At 33.5% G+C, this 22,497-nt stretch overlaps 2 protein-coding genes across 4 annotated transcripts; both read right to left on the bottom strand.

Annotated features, from left to right (window-relative positions):
- Positions 1-1,208: 1,208 nt before the first annotated feature.
- On the bottom strand, positions 1,209-9,655 carry LOC108214432 (phosphoinositide phospholipase C 2). Its single transcript, XM_017386425.2, has 9 exons — positions 9,219-9,655; positions 5,083-5,279; positions 4,241-4,376; positions 3,919-4,164; positions 3,600-3,829; positions 2,930-3,047; positions 2,320-2,472; positions 1,948-2,034; positions 1,209-1,782 (listed from the first exon to the last, which is right to left on the bottom strand). Exons 1-9 carry the CDS (start codon positions 9,540-9,542, stop codon positions 1,489-1,491), a joined length of 1,785 nt encoding a protein of 594 aa, XP_017241914.1. The 5' UTR covers positions 9,543-9,655; the 3' UTR covers positions 1,209-1,488.
- A 3,205-nt stretch (positions 9,656-12,860) lies between these two features.
- LOC108213181 (phosphoinositide phospholipase C 6) lies at positions 12,861-18,715 on the bottom strand. Of its 3 annotated transcripts, none has more exons than XM_017384951.2 (12): positions 18,105-18,715; positions 16,783-16,979; positions 16,188-16,323; positions 15,880-16,095; positions 15,683-15,799; positions 15,499-15,597; positions 14,773-15,399; positions 14,483-14,694; positions 14,268-14,385; positions 13,634-13,783; positions 13,465-13,551; positions 12,861-13,260 (listed from the first exon to the last, which is right to left on the bottom strand). In XM_017384951.2, the coding sequence occupies exons 1-12, from the start codon at positions 18,429-18,431 to the stop codon at positions 12,967-12,969; spliced, it is 2,580 nt and encodes an 859-aa protein (XP_017240440.1). In that variant the 5' UTR covers positions 18,432-18,715; the 3' UTR covers positions 12,861-12,966. The 3 variants fall into 3 exon arrangements, with proteins under 3 accessions (XP_017240440.1, XP_017240439.1, XP_017240441.1); XM_017384950.2 differs by having other exon boundaries at positions 14,773-15,402; positions 18,105-18,714; XM_017384952.2 differs by lacking the exon at positions 18,105-18,715 and adding an exon at positions 17,250-17,603 and having other exon boundaries at positions 14,773-15,402.
- Between the last annotated feature and the right edge of the window lie 3,782 nt (positions 18,716-22,497).

Here is a 22,497-nt window from a genome sequence, read left to right as displayed (position 1 = left end):
TATGAAAATTCAAGAAAAGCAACCGGTTTGATACGTACAATCTAATACTAGTACGTGTACATATGCAATAGTATGGTATATATAGAATACAAAAATATAGAAATAATTATTAAATTTGGTGGTCTGGTCCCAAGCCCATAAATAGTTTAAATATGAATGATGATTATCTGGGCGGGGATTCTAATAAATTATACAGCGATAGTTGAATGAGAACACTGTTTAAAAAATTTAAGAGTATGACAAACAAGCGAATGGAAATTTAATAAATGGTAGCAAGTGAAAGCGATGCTCCAGCGCTTCTGATTGCTCCTCCACCTCTTTAGAAATAAATAAATGCTGACAGTGTAGTACAATTTAAAGAGACCATTTATTTATATCAGTTGATAAGAGTTAAAGTAGAATTTTGATTGTTTTACGTAAATGATTCTGTAATATGTATATGATTATTAGGGATTTTAACTGGAGGTTTATGTTGTGATTGGCTGGGGTGAATGATTCCGGAACGAATGGAATGAAAAATGAACTATATTATGAGCAATTGTTAACAATTTTCATTCCTTCCTCCATTCCATTCCTTACATGTGCTAGAGATCATACCTTCAATTTGAGATGGAATTCTCCATTCTCTCCTACCCCCAATTTCTTTTCAAATCTCATCATGCAATTTTGCACTCACTTAAATTTATTTCAAAACTTCCCTACTATTGCTATTAGTTCCAAGTAATTTTACCCATTCCATTTTATTCTGCCCAACCAAACACAACAGAGTTCAACAAAAAAATAGAAAAAGGGAAGAGAATCAATGTGCAGATCCAGTCGTTTGTTCCAGCTGATAATCTGACGGAGACATGATATCAGAATAACCTAGGTAGTTATTCAATACTATTACATGTAAAATTGATTTTGGCTTAGACTTGTCAAGAAACATGTGCATGACCACGGACCATATCAAAAAGTCTAGAACCTATTTACACATTTAACTTGTCAATATTAATCCCTTCAACTATTTTAAACTTTACTACAGCTTAACAAGACATCATAATTCAGGCATCAAATAACTAAAACAAGGAATCAACTGGCAAAGAAGTCAAATATAGATGGTAAAAGATTTTTTGTTGACAATCTCAGACGACTTCGAATAAGAAAACAACTTAGAAATGCTTTCTACAGGCACTTAAACACTTTAACTTGAGCAAGATACATAGTAATCAGCGGCAACAAGATGCATTCCTATTTCAGCACAATAGTGTTTAAATATATATATTACAAACTTACAACATCACAACAAAAGTTCCGGATTTAATATAATGGCAACATGCACCAGCAAGATAGGACCGTGGAGCATTATCTATAGACATATACACACATCTCTGCATTACACTATACAAAAGAAGTGAATAAAATAGTTCAAACTGCACACGCGGTTATATCCTGGAATTGTAAAGAATGAAACAACGGAATAATAAAGGATGAGCTCACACAATTATTTCAAACAAATTCGAAGCGCATGAGTACTTTCACCGAATTGTACTTGTCTCCTTTTCTACTATAAAGTGGAACGGCTCGAATACCACTTCTCAGTTCGGAAACAGGTAGGCAACTTTGGCCTCCAAAGTCATCCTTTTCAGACATGTCATACTCGTGAACTTCGATTCGAAGGAGAGCCAGTTCTGGGACTGTTAAAGGGAATTCAAACTTTTCATTCCAATTTGGAATCCAGTTGTCTTCAAGTGTCTTTGTTTTCTTCATTACAGTATCAGCACGGACACCGGCAATACCAATCTGCATATTTCACTTGCATTATTCCAAAGCAACACAAACAACAAATACACATCCTACCCATTCAAAGCCTGGAGGTATTTGGGTAAATATAGGTATATAAAAATGATATGAACGCCAAAATATTTTAAGTCAGATGAAGTACAAAAATTCGTTGTACATCCTTACCCTTGCATAGAAGTCTGGAGGGGAGTAGGCATCAAAATGTGTATGCTTGAAGTCATAATACCAGCCTTCACCCATATATACAGTTACCTATACAAGAGCAAGGGTTTAAGCAGTCGGTTGTAAAGAAATAAGAGCATCACATCATTACGGAATTAGATACTTCTAGGACAAAAACCACTTTAACAATCTCCATCATCGTACTATAGTAGATACCTCTCATTCTCAGCAACAAAAGGTCGAGGTTTTAGGCGTTGGTCAATACAAATGTGTCTGAATAATATAACCAAATTAAATTGACCTCACTAAAAATACCACTTTCAGTGGTATGAAGAAACCGAATGCAAATTCAAGCATTAGTAAAGCTTTATTCACCTTTAATGTTTTCTTTATCGGGAGTGCGATTTCAGGATCAAAGACCTCGTTGTGTGGACCAGCCTTCAATAAGAAGTCCGGTTTCTTAACATAACCACAACCACCATTTGCCCTAAACATTCCCTGCATTAGCCAAAGTGATCTTCCGTAGCCCTGTCCAAGCGAAATAATCATGTGATGTGTTGGCAATTTTCCTTAACCTTTTCTCCATTACATGAGCGATAATTATACTGGTAGCCCCACATGCATCTAAATAATGACTAAAGAGGCAAAACACCTTACGAAAAGAATGCTAAAGGTGCTTTTTATGGGCTTTGAGGCTATACTTAGCATTTCTAGAAGAGATAAGACGTAAAAAAAATTCTGATTATGCAAATAAAGATGGAATTATCCCCCCTAGTTCTTACCCTTGAAGTGAACTTCTATCACCTATCTATTTCAAGCTCAACCATATCAAGCACTAAAGTTACTGCTTCCTTGCAATATTATTGGACATAACAGAAGTGTGCATAACCATAAGAACAGCAAGTAAAGAAAACAGCTTCAGATTTAGTATTAATATTATAAACACAGTTGGTTGAAGGAATCTTGCAGTAACTAAGATGCGAACCTGCATATTGAAAGCAACCATTTGAGCTCCATGTGTCCAGGCAATCAATGGATTGTAATTAGACGAGTCAAAACGTATACCCTTTGGGTACACCCTCAATATATTCCGCTGGGTAAATCTGTATCAAGCAATTATAACTTATAAGGCATCACTCATACTTTTATATTAATGGATAAATCTACATGCAAAGGTGAAACTCATAACCCAACAAGTTGTGTAAAATTACTGTAAATTGAAGTTGAACAGAAGCATAAAGACATGCGCTTCCTGCAAAGGACAGCAAGGTGTTGGAAATGGAACCCGAGAAGTCCCGGATAGTAGCTAGGTCAGTACAATCAAAGTAACTTTAGTGTACCTTTTCTTGACCATAATTTCTAGCATTGTCAATTCGATACAAGATAATAAAAGTGTTATCAGCTGAAGATGCTCATCTGGTGATTCGCAAAACGCACGTATAATTCCGTGTGAAGCTTAGGTACATTATTTAAAATTGATACTTCGAGTATCTAGACTAAGTAATCCATTTAACTCGGTAGTCAGTACATATGTAATATATGTAAAAAGCAAAAAAAGGAAAAAAAAATGCCATTTTGGATATGATTAAGCAATCTTTTAACAAATAACAAATATGAAGAAACAAAATAAATTCAAAGCGCAATTTACTTTATACCTAACAATAGCTTTTCCATGAGTTATTACAGCCTTTTCAAGTTCTGGCTCGCTTAAACTGAGTCGTCTAACTTTATCTGGATCCACCTTTAACCAATCGTCTAAACCTCCTTTTCCTTTTCCCGCATGGATCGCAATCAAGCGCCTGTATTCAGGTGCTGTTTTTTGACATGCCTTCTCATCGTCATCATCCTCTTCCTCGTCCGGGCTGTCAAACTCATCCAAATCATCCTAGGTGAACAGAAGAGTTAGCAAGTAACCCAACAAATGCTTGCTATGTAAAGCTCAGCAATTAGCATGATATGAAGTATATGCCTAACCTTATCCTGATTAGTACCATATCTGTGGCTTGAGAGTTCTTTTCCCCAAGCTCCCTCATCAGTTACATCTTTCTCTTTCTGTGAACCATTTTTTTCATCTCCATCAACTTTTTTGGCTTGAAGATATTCCTTGGGTGGCTTAGTTGAAATGATAAACCTCTTTTTTAGTGATTCCGGTGATGGAAACTCCTTCAAGTAATCTGAGTCGGGTGTAAACAATGCATCTCCAAATGTTTGAGTGACCATCTACATTAGGTAAAACAAAAGTTATAATAAAAACATTGTACCATGGTTAATGATCCAATCCAGTTGAAATACTTACGTCGGCTACTTTAGCTTGAAGGTCTGGAGTAAGATGATCTTCTAGAGTTATAACAACAGGATACTCAGACGCAGTAAATGCATGCTCTTTAATAGATTCCAAACATTTTAGGAGTTTAACAGGAGTGGTCAGTGTCCTACACAGCAAACCAATCTTCTTAAATACAGTATGTTTCAGGTGATAAAACTGTCAAAATGTGTGCACACAATTTGACCCTCATAAGTTAAAATATTATGTAGAGGAGCAAAGTATCTTTATAGCAAATAAGATGCGAACTTTCATTTTGTTGTGTTAGCAGCTTTCATTTACTATTACTGTATTACATATTACATAGATTCAACTAGGAAATTTGCCTCCATAGCAAGTTTGCTTATTTGGGTAGGACAGGACAAAATGTAAAAAAGACTTAAATTCGAATGTAAGTTTTAACATATGAGCCTTATATGTGGATGCTTACAATCTAAAAGAATTTAAGGTAAAATTTTCAAAATTAGAGCACGGGAAAATAGGCTCGTTTATGTACTTATTTGAGAAAAATTGCTTGTAAACGTGTATGGAAACATGCTCAAATATTGTTGTGTACGAAGAAAATATATACACTACTATAGTCTATATATGTCTTGAGCTTTTAATTTTCCAGGCTAGATAATTTAATTTCATTCTTATGTTCAATTAAGACAGAATTACCAAAATAAAACCCCAAATATTCAGGGTTTAGTGCGAGTGCACAACCCCGTTCCCCCAGTTAGCCGGCCCAGGTCAGTGGTCACAGGGATAAGAATGTTATTATTTGGAAAAAGAAAGACAAGTGTCAGGATTTCCATTTAGCATTAGTATCTTACCTTCCATGAAGAACATTAACATCATCGCCGGTTGAATTAGGCCATATATCCAATTCAATAACTCTAACACCCCTCTGAAGTGCTTTTATGATTGGGACGTCACTGCAATCACTGCTCAGTTGATTCCCAGTTAGATAAGAATTATGCCCAGTGAAAATGAAGTAGTGAGATATGGGAGCATTCATATCTTGGTGAATCTGAGAGGTAAAAGAAGATCAGTATAAGTACATTGCAATAATAAACAAACTGAAAATTTCCAATATTTTCCTGATTTCATTGGGAAAATACGGTATGCGATTATATAATAAACCTAGGCTTTTTTAGCCAGATAAAGGCCAAATATGCAACATCGAGCACAAATAACTAATACAAGTAGATCAAAATTGAATAACATTTATCTACAAAGGTTTGGGAATAGCCGTATTCCTCAACAAAATACAGCAAAGGATAAGCAATGCAGCAGCACTATACCTACTCCCTTTCTTCCTAAACATATTCCATAATCGGTTTTTGTATCCCAATATCGAGGCAAGCTTGTTAGATCTTCTTTATGGATGATCGAAGATGTGTAAAAGCTTTATTTGACTTTCAAGATTAAAAATGAATCACAAATTATCTTCTCCTTCACTCAATGAGCAAATTCGGAGGAATTCACCTGAGGGACCGACGTCTAATTAGATAGTTGGTGAGTCAATAGCATACCGCGGCGATTCACTTGCTAAATCATCATAAGCATTATATAACCAATTGTTTAGGGAATACAAAAGCTTACCCTCCAGCTCCTCCATAGTATAATCTTACTATCTTAGAAACAGTATCACAGGACGCGCTGTATTTGAGTAAATATAAGCGATGCAGAAGCCTCTACCTAATGCCTTTCTTTATAAAAATATTCTACAACTGGTTCTCACTTGCTATAATAATTACAAGCATAATACATTACCATGTACCAACAAAAAAAAAATAAAAGCCCAATCTCCAGCTCCTTTTAACTCTATAAACAGAATTGCAGAACACACACAAGAAAAATTCTTGTATTATACTTTATGACTTTATGTTTGTTATTTTGGCCTGCATTATTTGACAGTTCGATTTCTTATAAAATATTTCACGACGGCCCTATTACAATGCTAATATATCGTTCCTGACAGAGTTTTTTTTTTGGAGGGGGGGGGGGGGGGGGGGGGGGGGGGGCGGTCCATCAGTCCATGGGCCGCCCATCCTGTAACCAGAGAAGATGCTTGTGTATTTCGGCATATGAATAGTAACATTGTATGCAACTTCTGTACATGTACAAGTGATTATTATCTGCAGTCTATAAAGTATGACAATTAATACTTGTATTGCTTGTATAATGTGTATATATAGCTCTGTAGACATAAGACTGAGGGAACCAGAGAAATCGAGAGATGAATATACTTACGTTTTATATACATGACTGTGTTTTAGGCTTTGAGCTTTTTAGTACTGTGAGTCTGTGACACACAAATTGAAACCAATAACATAGATATTCTTTTGGGTGGACAAATCATATAATTGTTCCTCTAAAAGTATGAGAAAATTATGTATTTTTACTTCCAGCCAATTCTTTGATTCAAGTAGAGATCCACATTTTCAATGTGATTTTATTTTATAAATATTGATTTATATTAAATTCTTTATAAATTTATTACTAAAATAATAAATCTTTTTATAAAAATAAATAATAATTTAATTAGGAATCCCCCCCCCCCCCCCCCCCTCTCCTCCAAATTATTTCTGTGTCTGCCAATGGTTCCTAGCGTAAGGCAGGAAAGAGTAAAAGACACATTCACGGAACATATAAAGTGAAGCTAACAATGAAGCTAACAAATGATCCACCTCAAGGTAAAATGAAGATATCAACTTATCCACCTCATGGTAAATCTCAAAAAGGTACCCCGAGACTAGACAGAAGCCAAACTATTTTACCCTTCAACCAAACCCCTTGGTTCCCTTCCCTTTATTGCACCCAACAATGTCACCAACTTATATACCTCTTACACCAAGTATTCATCCAAAATCTTATGCTCTCTACATAAAGAATCTCCCAAGTCCTAATAGACTAGGATACATACTAAAGCTTATGCTGTAACATAACTGTCTGCGCTTAACTACATTGGCATACCAATGGACCATTCGGATAATGGGATTTCATATTTAAGGTTGAGTGATCATGCATATAAACACTGATTATGTCCTAAAACACCTGTCCTAAGAAATAACCCCCCTTGCCTCTGTATAAATAGAAACCCTTGCCTCTCTTTAAGTAAACCTACATAGCAACAATTATTAACTTTTGGCAGGGCTAGCAGAAATGTCACATCAGGAGCTCAAAGTACATGCTATAGAGTCCCCTAGTCCTGCACAAGTATCACTGATTACTCAGAACTTCATTGCTGGGAATACTTCTCCACCAAATATCCTTACAAATTCATTTTATCAAGTAAAACTGCACTTTGTAGGCAGTACAGACGATGCCTGCACATCCCAACTTAGATAAACTAGCATTTTACCTTTTAGAATATGCTATATCCAAACTGTTTCTATTTTCGAATGCGCCATATCGACATATAAAACCTACAGTATTCCTCTAATTATTTACACATAACAATATATCAGATACTATATCCACGTTTATACACAACTAAAACCTCCCAAATCTAATTAAGCATATAATTAAGACAACTAAACTAAATCAAAACATTTAAACAAAAACTAAATCAACAATGTGTAGAGCAAAACATATCGACATCATACACAAGTAATGCCTATAACATCAAACTAAGCATATAATTTACCAAACTACAACAAGTGCAATAAATGAACAATAACTCGACAATTTTCAAGCAATAAATTTGATTGATCACCTAGCGAGAAAATGAAACAGGAGGATTGACATCAATAAACAAGTAATATCAAAATGCTTTATAAAGTATTTCTCTAATTATAGATATAACAAGTTAAATCAGCTACTACTATATTCACATCAATACACAACAAAAACCTACCATATTTAATTTAACCACACTGAACTCACTTAATTATGATCAATTAATAATAAGAAGTATCGACAACTGTAAAGCAATAAGTTCGATAAATCACCTTGCAAGGAGACGAAGCATAAGGTTTAATATCAATAAATGAGTATTTTAAAATCGATTCAAGATCAACACTCCCTAGGATGGCAATCGGTCGGTACGGTTCGGTTTTGACGAAAACCAAACCCAAACCGAATAGAATTTTTCAAAACCAAACCCGAACCGAACCGAATTGAATCTCGAAGTTCAAAAACCAAACCTGAACCACCGCTTTTCAGTTCGGTTTAAACCTAAAACCGAAAATTATATTAAAAAAATTTAAAAAACAATATCCTAAAATATTTGTATATATATTTTTTTCCGATTCACTTAAAAATTACATGTATATTATAAAATTGAATTAAACAATATTTTGAAATTCAAAATATACAAATTTTATTTTGTAAAAGATAAAACAAAAAAACTACAATACTGAAAATACTAGCATTTAATTAATTTGTTCTGTGTGACTGATTTAAAATAATGCGTGGTGAAAGAAGATTGCAATACAATTATTCTTTCATTACACATATCCTATAATCTCAAGGATAATGACCATTTTTGTGTAATGTTATGTGAATGTTACATAATGGCATACGATATATTTATAATATCGGGTTAGCTCGGGTTTCGGTTTGGCTCGGATTCGAATTGGGTTGGGTTAATCGGGTTGGGTTTTGGTTCGGTTGGCCTAAAAACCAAACCCGAACCAAATTCAATCGGTTTTTAAAAACCAAAACCAAAACCATTCGGATCGATTTGGTCTGATATCCGTCGGTTCGGACAATTTTGTCATCCCTAATACTCCAGCCGTCCCCTTTTACATGTCCATTTTGGTTTTCAAGGAGTCGAATTGACCAATTTTTGACAAAACATTACAAATTATCTATAATCATAGATATAACATGTAATTCGGCAACTATAGTCACATATATACACAACTTAGCACCTAGCACATCTAATTTAACATAGAATTAAACTACTCTAAACTAAATAGATAAGATAAAATATTTTAAACAAATAATTTTAAATAATTACCCCGCAATTAGGCTTCATCGGAGGATTAATATCATGAAACAAGTACTTAAAGAACGCTTCGAGAGTAAGTCCTTTCCGATGAAAAATATTCAAAATCTTCAGCTCATGAAGATTATCAAACACCGCTTGCGCATCCTCTAACGACGCATTAGCCTCGCGCTGCTCCTCAACTAAGAATCTCTGTAGAAGCTGCACCGTCATGACGCCGTTCTCGGAGTACCGATCGAACAGCGACCTGATCTCCGACGGAGCTTCGGCGGCGGCCAGCCGGAACCGGCGCCGAAAACAGAAGCACACTTTGAACGTCTGCTTATTAGACGCCATTGTTGAGATGAGAGAGAAGCTTCCAGAGAGAGAGAGAGTGTATTAGCTGTAATATGAAGATTGATATATTTGGCCTCGGGAAGTGTGAAGTGTATGTATATATTATTAATGTGTATGTATAGATTGGTGTGTTGTTCGTGTTTATGATTGGTACGTGGAGGCGGGACCCAGTTATTTAAATAATGAAATTTAATTAGAAGGGTGTCGGGTAGAATGTGTGTGGATTGCGTGGGTATATTAATCGCTTCACAAGAGGTCTATTTATATTCTGAACTATAGCATAAAAATGGAATATTATGCTACAGTATTCGTAAGAAGATACTACTACTTATTAGTCAAGAAAAATGCAGATAACGTATTTTTATTAGAGGACGCTAGTCTAAGTCAGGTTTACCGATTTTATCATACCTAATTTCAGTGATCAATGTGGTAGAATTAACCTATGGAAAATACGAGAGACCTCAAAAAAATTATTCCATTTTTTTCAAATGACGTGTCAAAATCTGATTTGCCGCATTCATTTTAATAATAATGAGACCCACTTGTGTATATATATCAATCACAATCACCTACTTATCTCTTAGTAAAGAAATTTAATTAAAAAAAATTGGGATACCTAGCATTGCCCCTATATGTTTACATCACTTTTGTGATGTTAATGACTTTAGAGCAACTCCAAGGTGTTAGAATTGTTTGATAAAATTGCTTATGTGGCAATAATATTACTATCCACTAAAAAATAAGTTTTTCCAACGCAGCTCAACTATTAGATAGATATTTAGATAATACTGATCCGTCCTCTATATTTGATCGCCCTACTTGTCCACTAAAAAAGACACATCATCTCCCGCTCCTGCTCATGCGGCACATGAGATAAAGAATTAAAGTGTTTTTTAAAAAAACAAAACACAAAGATATTGAAGTAAAACGTAAATTAGAGTCAATAATGAGACAAATATAATATTTATCAATTTTTACAAATATGTTCCTAAACTTATATCTATGGAACTATATCATTTGCATTATAAAATAAAATTATTTATTTATTTAAATAACATATATTCTTGTATGAAAACTTCATTTGATTATAACATTTCATTACAATACATAACTATAATGTCAAAATTTGGCCGTTTATATTTGAAAATAGAAAAATAATAGATTCTTAAATACTGTAATTATTTTAATTAATAAGAATAAAATATATATTTATATAAAATATTTATTTGACTTAATTTATAATAAAGTTATTTATGAAATTTATTCACAATAATAACTATTATTAGAAAAATATAATTATTAGAATTTGAAAATAACCGAATAAGGGTATTTTAAATATAGATAACCATTTTAACTAATATCATTGGAAGACAAAACTTACGAATTCGTCAAATTTTTATCTAATTATTTATAATCATACTTTTAGGTAACCATTATAATTAATCTCTCCAGGGGGATTTTCTTAGGAAAATCGTATCAATTACCGCAATAGTAGTTATGTCGCATTTTCTTTTCTTGATGTTCAAAATTAATTTAATTTTGAATTTTATTTATTCTCTATTATTCATCGATGCTATCGATCCAATCTAAATCAAATATATTTAATGAGATGAGTTTCAATATTTTATTTATAAGGTTTTTTTTCTGAAAATTTCCAAACCAACCCAAGTCAATCCCGTGCAGACCAGCACCGGACGATCCCATCGAATTACTGCCAAAACAACACGTCATGAACAACACAGCCTATTTTTTATTGGGATTTTTTATGTTGTGCCTAAGGGCACAATAGTCCCTAACTCTAATAGAAATAGTTCCTTTTGATTGGTGGGTGAATAATAAATGTGAATGACCTCCCTGCATTCACATCAACTTCATCAACCAAAATAACTCATTTTTATAAAATTTAGTGTTTATTGTGTGCCTTGGACACACATTAGAAATACCGTTCTTTATTTTAGATTTATGAAGACCAAGAAAGATAAGAAAATCGGATAGACTATACGCTCTAATAAATTTCAATATCACTAAATTCGTTAAGTTTTCAAATTTTTGCAAATGCAAGAAATTGAAGAAAAACATAATGATACATGCTTGTCTTTGTGTCTAAAAAAATATTGTACTTGTAGGGCAAAGGAATGACAATGAGATAAACAAACGAGGGTTTTTTTTATATGCTTCTCTTTTCCAGTGTTACAGAAATCGGGAATTAGACCTAATCGGTTGAGCTACCGATTCAAGGATTAATCGGAAATCGGGGATTAATCAGAAGGATTAATCGGAGTTAAAATCGGGTTTATTTTAATATTAAATAATTATTTAATATTTAGTTATTATTCTATTAGCTATTTAGTAACTAATATATTTACTATATTCATAAACTCTATAATTATTCATATTTAAAATGATATAGTATTTTAATTTTATTAATTTATCACATATACTTCGATTATGAAATATATATAAGGATTAATCGGATTTCAAAAATCGGATCGGTGGCCGACCTTGCAAAGGATTAATCGGGGATTTATCGGTTAAATCGGGGATTTTTAGAACACTGCTCTTTTCAAATAATTATGTTGTTTTTATTATACTATAATATCAGTTGTTGATGCATGTCATTCAAGTATATTTGTTTAACTAACAAAATAAGTGGAGCAGCTACTCGTTATTGAATATAGCCTACCTATTATATGGATAACAAAATCTGAGAATCGAAACTAATTGACATGTTTGATTCAAGATTTTTTAGAAAATTTAAATTAAATCAGAGTTTAATAAAGGGAATTTACCAAAACTATCATTTTTTTAAGTTTTTTTTTTTTATGATTTTACTATTTTTTAAAATATTTACAAAAACACTAACTTTTTAGAAAATATTTGCAAAAATACGATCTGCAACTAGATACAACCAGACCCAATTTCAATTAATTGACCCCGCAGGGATTGCAAGTATGATTGCATCTAGTTACAAGTATAGTTGTATGTAGTTGTAACGGGTTGCATACAGTATTTTTACAAATATTTCAAAATTTTGATATTTTTGTAAAATATTTGAAAAAGATATATATTTTTGTAAAAAATGTTTTGGACTCGGGTGTTTATGAGAAAACCCCTTTAATCAATGATCTGGTAAAATATTTTATAAAAATTAATAGGGGATAAATGAGATTTTCAATAGATTGAAATTTTTTGAACATTAGATACTTAAGCTGGATAATTGCTAAAATGCCATCTCCAAGGAAAGAATCAATAAATAACTTCAACATGCTAAAATCACTATGCATTGGTAACATTATAATTGTACAACATATTTCCCTTCCTCTTTTGTCACCTAACTAGTAACTACACTGTATAAGAGAGAAAAGTGATGAAACAATCAATCACTAGTAAGTAATAACAGATGCAAATGCATTTGATTCCTGTTTTATACGAACTGAAACCGCATAAGAAGCTTTACAGATTTATATTTTATACCCTTTTTGTCATGAAGTGGAACTGCTCGGATCCCAGGTCTCAGTTCTGTCACAGGCAAGCATGTTTGCCCACCAAAGTCATCTTTTTCGGACAAATCATACTCTTGAACAACTATCTGAAGCAATGCTAGCTCTGGTACTGTCAAAGGGAACTCAAATTCCTCGTCCCAACTAGGAGTCCAATCATCCTCAATAACTCTTGTTCTGTTATTTGCTATATCCGCAGGAACTCCAACAATACGAACCTGGATACTGAAATTTGTCAGCATTACTAATACATAAACTGTTAATTAGCTTTCCATAAGCACCGTCATGAAAAGTATATTGTACATGTACTGCGTTAATTAGGCAACGCAGTACATGTACAATATATCCAGGTTAGGCTTGCAGATTGGTCTTTCAAGTAGCAATTTCAAACTTGTAACAATGCAGTACTCTAACATACTAACCTTTGTGTAAAAATCTGGTGGTGAGTATGCATCAAAGTGTGTGTGGCTAAAATCGAGACGCCATCCATCCCCCATGTATACTTTTACCTATAAAATCATTGATCATGGAATATGAGGCAATTGTCATCAGCTAAATGAACTAATCTATGTTATACTACTATTTACTCACCTTTAAAGTAGTCTTCACAGGCAATTTTGCTTTAGGATCGAATACCTCATTTGGGGCTTTCTTCATCAGAAATTTTGGTTTTTTCACATAACCACAACCACCATTGGCTCTAAACATTCCATGCATCAACCATAGTGATCTACCATATCCCTGTAACACAGATATGTATAAAGATAATGACAGGGAAAATACTATTTATCTATTGCTTCAGTATTTTTATTCCTCTTTGTTTTGTCAGCAGATATAGCATGCTAGTAAAGAAGTTTAAAACTTGTGGATAATTGAAGATAGAGTGTCACTGGTAAGTAATCAGTCGTTCATCTCGGCAGTACAATTCTAGGAACAACAAACTTTGTGGAACCTTCTAAAAAAATTGACTTTGTGGCAAGTATTAAAACAAAGGCTAGTTTCCTAGTTCATCAAAATCATCACAAGTCTTTATTTGCAGATAGCATAAGAAATTCAATTTTATGAATTAGTTGTTGTACTAGCAACAGAAACATGTTTTATTTGCATCTTCGCCAAAAAGAATTAGGAATATAAATTATATTTATGATAAGTTTTAGTTAGAGAAATGAACAATAAAGAACGGCCTTAGCTCTTTACATACATATATTTAGACTTGAAAACTAACCTGCATATTGAATGCGACCATCTGGGCTCCGACCATCCACCCAGTTAGTGGCCTAAAATTTGATGATGTTACGCGAGTCCCTTTTGGGTACACCCTCACTAAATTCTTTTGTGTAAACCTAAAATATATGCCATGTTCAGATTGATAAGACAAAATATGAATGATATGTTAAGTATATTTCTTTGTGAAGAATACTAGCACAAACTTACAGTTACCTAACTATATCAGCTCCATACAATTCAGCTGCTCTTTCAAGTTCCTGTTCACTTAAACTAAGACGCCTAACCTTATCAACTCCAACTATTAGTGTCCTCCTTAATCCATCCTTCGGTTTATCTGCATGTATTGCAATGAGATGCTTGTATGCTGATGCAGTAAGTTGGAATTTGTTGGCATCATTGTCCCCAGTAGCCTGATCTTCATTGTTCTGCAATAAAACAGAATTAAAAGGAACAATATACCATAATAATAAATGAATGTTGCACAGTCTTATTATTTAGCTTACCAATTCACCACCTTCAAGAAGTGAAGAGAGAGGCTTGCCTCCAATTAGTACAAGCTGGCGAGGTCTGGCGTTAGCAAGGTGACTATCAGGACCATCATCATTTTTATTAGAATCACGATCTTTAGCTTCAGAACAATTTTCTTTTTCTAGTGTTTCAATTTGGTTAAGATCTTTGCTCGTTATACTGTTGTCCTCTGAATGTTCAACAGATTCCCCAAGCTGGTCAGATTGGTAAATTTCTGTTTTGCAGTCTTCCGAATGTTTATCAGTTGTCCCTTGTTGGCTAGAATCTTGGTTATCCACAATAGTATCTTTATCAGATTCACCTAAATTGCTAGATTTTTGGTTTTCTGTTCCACAATCTTCAGTATGTTCAGCAGCTTCCCCTAGCTGACTAGATTTATTGCCTTCTGTGGTCCCACCTTCCTTAGGCTCATCAGTTGCCCCAAGCTGGCTAGATTTGTTGCATTCTGAAGTCCCTGCTTTATCATGTTCATTAGCATCCCCAAGATGACAATGTTTACTGAATTCTGATAGCTTATCTTTATCATGTATATCAGGTGTGTCAAGCTGCATCGATGTCTCGGAGTCTACATTGAAGTCTTCGGCAAATTCATTAGGCTGACCCTGCTGGAATCATGTAATTATAAGAATTGTAAAGCTTTAGCATCCTCAACAGTTACGCATTTATATAAATTGAGTATGAAATACTTTACAACTGCTCACCTTGTCAGGTGTTTGAATTACACACTGACCCTTAATCCCTGGTGTCCCTTGCTGGGAATTTTTCTGACTGCATGTATCATCTGCATCACTATCACTCCCCTAAAGATCATATCAGTTGTCAAAAGTGAAGCCCAGAAAAAAATAGGGGATGGAAAAGCGTTTCGATTCAAGTTTATTATCTTACCGTGCGGCCATCTGTTCGTATAGCATCCATAATCTTAATTTCAGGTTCTTCAAGCTGGCTAGGTGTTTGATCTTGGAAATCATTGTCTTCACCCAGAGTGTAGCTACTTTCCGGTGTCTTCGATTAAAGAGATTAATTGAATTAGAGATATCCTACAATATTAATGGATAATAAAATGTTTTTACTTTTTAGCTCACCTCTGGTTGTGTATCATTCTTATTGCACAACTCTTCTATTGCCATGTCTTTTTTCACTGACGAAGCACTATCCTTATCATTTTTTGATTCAAGATATTCTTTTGGTGGTTTGGTGGAAAGAATAATATGATGTTTCAATTCTTCGGGAGAAGGGAATTCATGGAAGCATCCCGGCTCAGGGTAATAGAGAAGTTCTCCAAAAATTCGAATTGCCATCTGAAAGTGGATTGAGTACTTGGAATAAACTAAAGACTGAAAACAAAGCAGTTCTTCTACAAAATGAATTTATTAAGGTACTAATAGCTAACCTCTGCAACTTTTGCCCGAAGGCTCGGGTTTAGGTGGTCCTCTAAAGTTACTATAACAGGATAAGGAGATTTGATGAATGCATGCTGTTTGATGGACTGGAAGCATTTGTCAAGCCTCACCGGAGTAGTCAGGGTCCTACGATTCATAAAAATATCCATTTACTCTAAACAACTACAATAAAGCAGATAAAGAAACTTATTCAAATTCAACACATGGAATTCCTTTAAGATTATAACGCACAAAAATTGCTTCAGACCCTGTGTCAGTAACCACTAATCAAGCTATTGAGTACCAATTAACGTTGGACAAGCTACCACAATGTCATTTCAAAAGGTCTTGTGAACTTTCAGCAGCATGCAATACATATATCTGGATCAGTAATTAGGCCACAATGTAGAATCAGAAAGTTCTGACAACTAATCTCACTAGTAAGATATTGGTGTTTATCAAACCATTGATTTCTCTAACATTGATTCCATAGATTTATACATCACTAAACAAAATCAAGAAAAATAATTTTCTAGCTTTCTTTATCTGGCACAGACCTTCAATCAAACCACGCTTACAAAATAAATGATAAGAGTATTGGTTTACCTTCCATGAAGAACCTGGACATCATCTTTTGTTGAATTTGGCCATAAATCAAGCTCTATTCCCCTCACACCTCGTTCAAGAGCATTTATAATCGGAATATCACTACAATCACTGCTTAGCTGGTTTCCAGTTAGGTAAGAATTGTGTCCGGTGTATATGAAATAATGTTGCAACGGAGCAGTCATATCGTGGTGTACCTAGAACAATAAAACTTGTCAGATATCTCTTACTATCTAGTACTGTTAAAATAACATTTCAGAATTACAAGACAGAGGAAACAAAAAGATAATTCAAAAGATAAATTATAGGGACCAATCAAAAGATAAATCTTAACAGTATTTATGATATATAATCGTATGGTTAGGCCATAATAGGTAAAATACTACATTGCAGTGCAGATTTTGAAATGGAATCTGGGAAGTAATCTGAATCTTATAGAAAGTGATTCTTCAAACTTAAATCAGAACCTCTTTCACGGCAAGTAGGGGTGGATCTAGTAAGGCACACTACGGAAGTGCTCCCAAAAGAATTCAAAACTGTAAAGATGTCTTCCGAAAATTTATGTGGCACTCTCCAAAAAAATGATGGATCCGCCCTCGGCTGCAAGCTAATCCAGAATTGATACATAACAATGAAAAGACCCTTTACGTGGCTCTTCCACACCGAGTGCAGCGAGTATTTCAAGTTCAAGTCATAATCTGAAGTCAGTCATCATAAAAGACCTACTGCTGCAGATGACATGCTTTTGATTGAATAAAGGGACCTAAGATGTGCAGAATTTCATTTGAGTTGCTGGCTTTAATCTCATGCAATGCTTTCAATTTAGCAAGGACGCTCTGATCTAAAGCATTTAGTTTTGTTATTCAACCCCTTTCCTAAAAGTCTAGGTAATTAATCGTGATTAATCCCTGATTAATTTTTGTTTATCTGGCTAAACTGATTAAATTTCTAATTATTCAATTAATAATCCGATTAATGTCTGATAAACCTTTGTTCTGCGTTTTCACCAATTAAGTCAGATTCCCGCTTTTTACACATGTATAATATGTTTGTTACAGTGATGTAGTTTGAAGAATACAATGCAGAAACAAATTTCGTATCAATTTCCCCAATCACTTTTCCAATTCCGGATCATACATCCGTTTGCATCAAATTTTAATTCATTTTTGCAAGAACAGATTTCCTAAACTACAATTTAAGCACGGATACGAACACACAAAACCAGAAAACGCCACATAAATTAACATCAGTGCATAATGCGCATATATTAAAATTTCAAAACAATGCGATCAGAAAATAAAAACATAGGAGCAAGTAATAACCTGCGCTCCTATAGGAGCATTGATTTCATCATGGAACAGAAAGAAGAAGAAATCCTCAATATCAAGGGAATGCCGAGTGTACTTAACCAAGTGGTGCCGTTGATTTAGAACATGTTGCAATAGCTCTTCCGCATCCATGATTGTGCAATCCTTTTCTCCTTGATATTCAACCAAAAATCGTAAAAGTTGATCGGACGTTAATTGAGTCCCACCATCGGAATAAACGTTAAACGCTTCTGTAACGTCCGTTGGTGGGCCAATGGCGGTCATTTTAAACTTTCGATTAAAACAACCGAACATCTTGTAATAATTATAACTACCCGCCATATTAACCGATTTATATATACGGCCTTCTACGTACACATATAGTTATTGCATGCGAATCATGTGTGCAAAATGCACGTAAAATATATGCATGGATTTCTCATGCGGGTGATATCGAGAGTTTTCGATCAATATAGGTGAAATTTTTATTTGAAATTTGCAGAATGAATAGTGAATTGATGCAAGGAGGAGAGAGAAAGATCGAAAGGAAAAAAGTGGAAGTGGATTTGGGTGAAAATTTAATTTTCGAGTGCCGAGGGAGAGAGGCTACGAGGTTTTGAAGGAAAAGGATGACCAAAATAAGTGTGTTCATTGTTTAAAATAGATTTTTACAAAATCTGAGTCCTCGAAATTTTACACTCTCCTGGTTTTTATTATAGTGACATTTTCTTTATGAAATTGAAAAAAAGGAATTAAGTAAGAGAAACATTTATTGCATGTTTTAAAAACCGTTCACTTTAAATATTTTAAATATTCTTCCTGAATTTTTCTCTTTCCCGCGATTGATGGACATTATTCATGAATAATGTGTTTTATGAAACTGGGGAAATAATGAGAAGCACAAGACCTGCAGGGAGAAGATGATTGAGATTGGGCTTCTTCTTCTTTTTTTGGGTAGTCTTGGGCTAACTTTTGATGTTGTGAGTGTGAATATGTACCTCTGGGTAAGAGATCTCCAGTGTTGGGACTGTGTGTAAATCTGGTTAGTTATACGTTAAGAAAGTACTAAAGTTAAAATTAATTATTTTATTATTTTGGAAACCGAAAGTTATATTTTAAAATAGATTGTTGTATTTTGCATGTCCGTCCTTATTGTTCAAGATCGGAAAAAAATGACCTCAAATATAAGTGTCGAAGAAGATGATCGTTAGTTATCATTTTATAATTTAAAACGCTAAATCGTCTAAAACTTTTCTTTCTTAACTTAGCGTTCTGAAATCCTAAACGCACGATCGTTTTACGTTTTTCAGGGATTTTCAGACCCAAATGCAACACGATCTTTTGTTTTCCGAAAATACCAACATACAAAATTGCTAGATTATCCAATATTAATAAATGATAGCATGGGTCATTTCTCTCAGCTCATTACTTGTGTATTTTATGACTTCTGGAATCTTTTCTCATTTATTTTATAATGATATAATTTTTAACATAATATTATAAAATCTAGTTCATAATAAATACTTAAACTACGAGAAATATGGAAAAAAGTATAAATTACACAACTTTAAGTAAATTTAATATAAAACTTCATTTTTGTGCTTTACAAATTTGTTGTATTCTCGTCCTTTTATAGATCTATAGTCTGTTGATTAATTTCGACTCTCACCAGTAATATCTATTATTATATTAAATATTACAAATTTATTTGTTAGAAAAACATATAAAAAACGAGGAGTGTCACAGAACTATAATTTGACGTTAGGGTTGAAGTTGATTCTTATGGGGCCTATAGATATAATCGACATAATGAAGATTCCTAAGGTGGCAAATAGTCTGAGTTTTAACTACAAACCGTTCAGTGTGCAATGCGTGTGCTTTGATAAGAAAACCTCTATTTGTCTTCACATCAACTGATTGTGTTTAAAAAACAAGTAATGACAAATTACTCATCAATACAAGCAAAAGGTGGCAACAATCAGAGAATTTATAATTATTCACGAGACTGTCTGTATCACTCTTTGCATAGTATGTGTTACGATCTAGGTTCATTTTAATATAAATACCATGTAATCTCATCTCCTTATATAAAAAAGCTAAAATATAATAAATTAGATATCAACTTTTTTTCTTTGACAAAAAAATTAGATATCAACTTGATTACAAACACTCATATATCAAATTTAAATTTCTAGTACGTGCAAATTCGTATGGAACAAATAACAATCAATAACCAAATTTCAAAAATTAAATATCTTGATTCTGAACAAATATTAATTTTAAAATATGTTTGGATTGAGCATAGAATTGAGAATCAAAGACTAGTAATGGAGATTAATGAGAATGAGAATGATATGAAATATTAAGATGTTGTTTGAGAATGGTTTAATTCTCAATTTTCTGTTTCGAGCAACTAATTTTTTGATTCAAACACTAATAGATGAGATAAAAATCTTGTATTTATTAATCGAATTCATGAAATTTCTCTCTTTGTATGTGTTGGCGACCTGCCATCTTTATCAAGATATGCTACGCGGCAGAGCCTCCCGAATCTACAACTTCATATATTCCCTGCGAGAATAACAAATTTGCAAACCTTCAACTTTATTGCACAATGAAGTATGGAAGGAACAAAATATAGCTAGAGTCAAAAAGATGACTTTATGCACCTAGCTTTTGCACAGATGCAAGCAAAAGTCACCTGTGGTTTCTGTTTGAGCTTCAAAAGAATGGTAAATAACGTCATTAATAGTTAAGCTCCGTGTTAATGATGTGTAAAATTAAGTCGATGAATAATATCCGAGTTTTATATATTATCTTTTTAGTCCCTTCACTCTCGAGCAAAAGTATCACACATCATACTACCTTTCCACTTAGCTTTACCAGTTTGTATATGTAATTATGTATAGATTTTGGATAACACTGACTCCTTAAACACTAGCTAAACTTTAAAATTATGCTGTAAACACGTCTGTGATGTTACAGTAGCAGAGAAACAAAGACTAGAGCACCTGATTTTTGTTAAAAGTCTGAAGTTCATTCGTGTTTTTCGTAAAATGACATGGTTTCGAGACAGGGACTACCACTAACTCGTAATTTATTATATTTTCGATGAAGTAAATTATATTTTATTTTTAATTTACGAGTTTCGGAAAAATCGTTCAAATATTTTCTAACGGGATCTTATAACTTTCGAGATTGAGGAAACGTTAGCAAACATAGTTCCTAGTATATCATATTAAGTTATCAAAGCAGTTCTGAAATTTAAATGTAACTGATTTACCTTTTCTGAAAAAATCACAAAAATTGGATTTAAATGTAACACAGATGGATGTGATTTCGCAGAAAAGTTATACTACTATTAACGTGTCATCGAATTAGAATCTTTTTCTTGTGAAGCTGATTAATGGGTTGAATCTCTTCACGCCTTTCGCAAATGTAGCCCGGAAACCAGGACTTTGAGTCTTTGAGCCACTTCAAAGTTCTGCTATGCACTGGTCATTGTGTTGTCTCAACAAGTAAAAAGTTGACAAAGTCAATGAACATGTTTTTTTTTTTTTGACAATGCAGGCTTATATGCCTTATAATTTAGTATAAGGATGTCCCGAAACAACAGAAGATAAACCCATCACTAGGCTATCCAATCATGCTCAAGTCAATGAACATGTTTAGAATAGTTTAACTGGGAGAATGGTTTTCAGACATCAAAACGAAAATTTTGTTTGCATAATAAATTGGTAAAATGAAAATTAAGTACAGAATTAGTTTAAAATGAGATTGGTAGGATATATTTGTTGAACGATTTATTTAATATTTATATTTTTTAAATAAATGAATTTATCACTCGAATAAAAAATTTATAAAAAAATATATTACAATAAATCTAAATAGATAATGTATCAATATCAATGTTGCAAAAAGCGAAAATCCATCTTAAACGATGAAGACAAGATTAATCAGAAATTAATAAGATGATTAGCTGAATAATAAACTCAATAAAATACGAAAAATAAATTAATCAATGTTTAATCACGATTTATCACCAATTTTAGAAAAAATGATTAACATCCAGATCAGCTAAAGAGTCTACTAACCGAATCAATCAAAATTCTAGTTCCCCGCAGGGACTATATGCTCCATTAAAATGGCGTATTAGGCAGATTATCATTAATACTCTAAAAATAAACGTACTAATATTTACGGAAACCTTACGATTAACAAGTGGTGGATGGCTGACTCGTAAAACAGTAAGCGTCACGTTTTGGAGTGCTGGATCAAGCCTCCTATATAAGTTGGTCATACTTTGAAATTTTCTTCAGCATACAGTGACCTTGACTTCGAACGCAGCCACATCGGCGGCTCCCAAACACAAGATCAAATGTATTTACCCCTTATTAATCACTCTCAC

This window comes from Daucus carota, chromosome 3 (assembly GCF_001625215.2).
Source record: "Daucus carota subsp. sativus chromosome 3, DH1 v3.0, whole genome shotgun sequence".
Lineage (NCBI taxonomy): Eukaryota > Viridiplantae > Streptophyta > Magnoliopsida > Apiales > Apiaceae > Daucus > Daucus carota.
This window is presented reverse-complemented; position numbering and strand designations above follow the sequence as displayed.

Coding starts and splice junctions, on each gene's coding strand:
- LOC108214432 (XM_017386425.2), bottom strand. CDS start 9,542: ATGGCGTCTAATAAGCAGACGTTCAAAGTGTGCTTCTGTTTTCGGCGC. Junction 4,165..4,240: donor TTCAAGCTAAAGTAGCCGAC/GTAAGTATTTCA, acceptor TACCTAATGTAG/ATGGTCACTCAAACATTTGG. Junction 2,035..2,319: donor CGATAAAGAAAACATTAAAG/GTGAATAAAGCT, acceptor GCTCTTGTATAG/GTAACTGTATATATGGGTGA.
- LOC108213181 (XM_017384950.2), bottom strand. CDS start 18,431: ATGGCGGGTAGTTATAATTATTACAAGATGTTCGGTTGTTTTAATCGA. Junction 14,695..14,772: donor TTCTTGAAGGTGGTGAATTG/GTAAGCTAAATA, acceptor GTTTTATTGCAG/AACAATGAAGATCAGGCTAC. Junction 13,784..14,267: donor TGGTCGCATTCAATATGCAG/GTTAGTTTTCAA, acceptor TCTGTGTTACAG/GGATATGGTAGATCACTATG.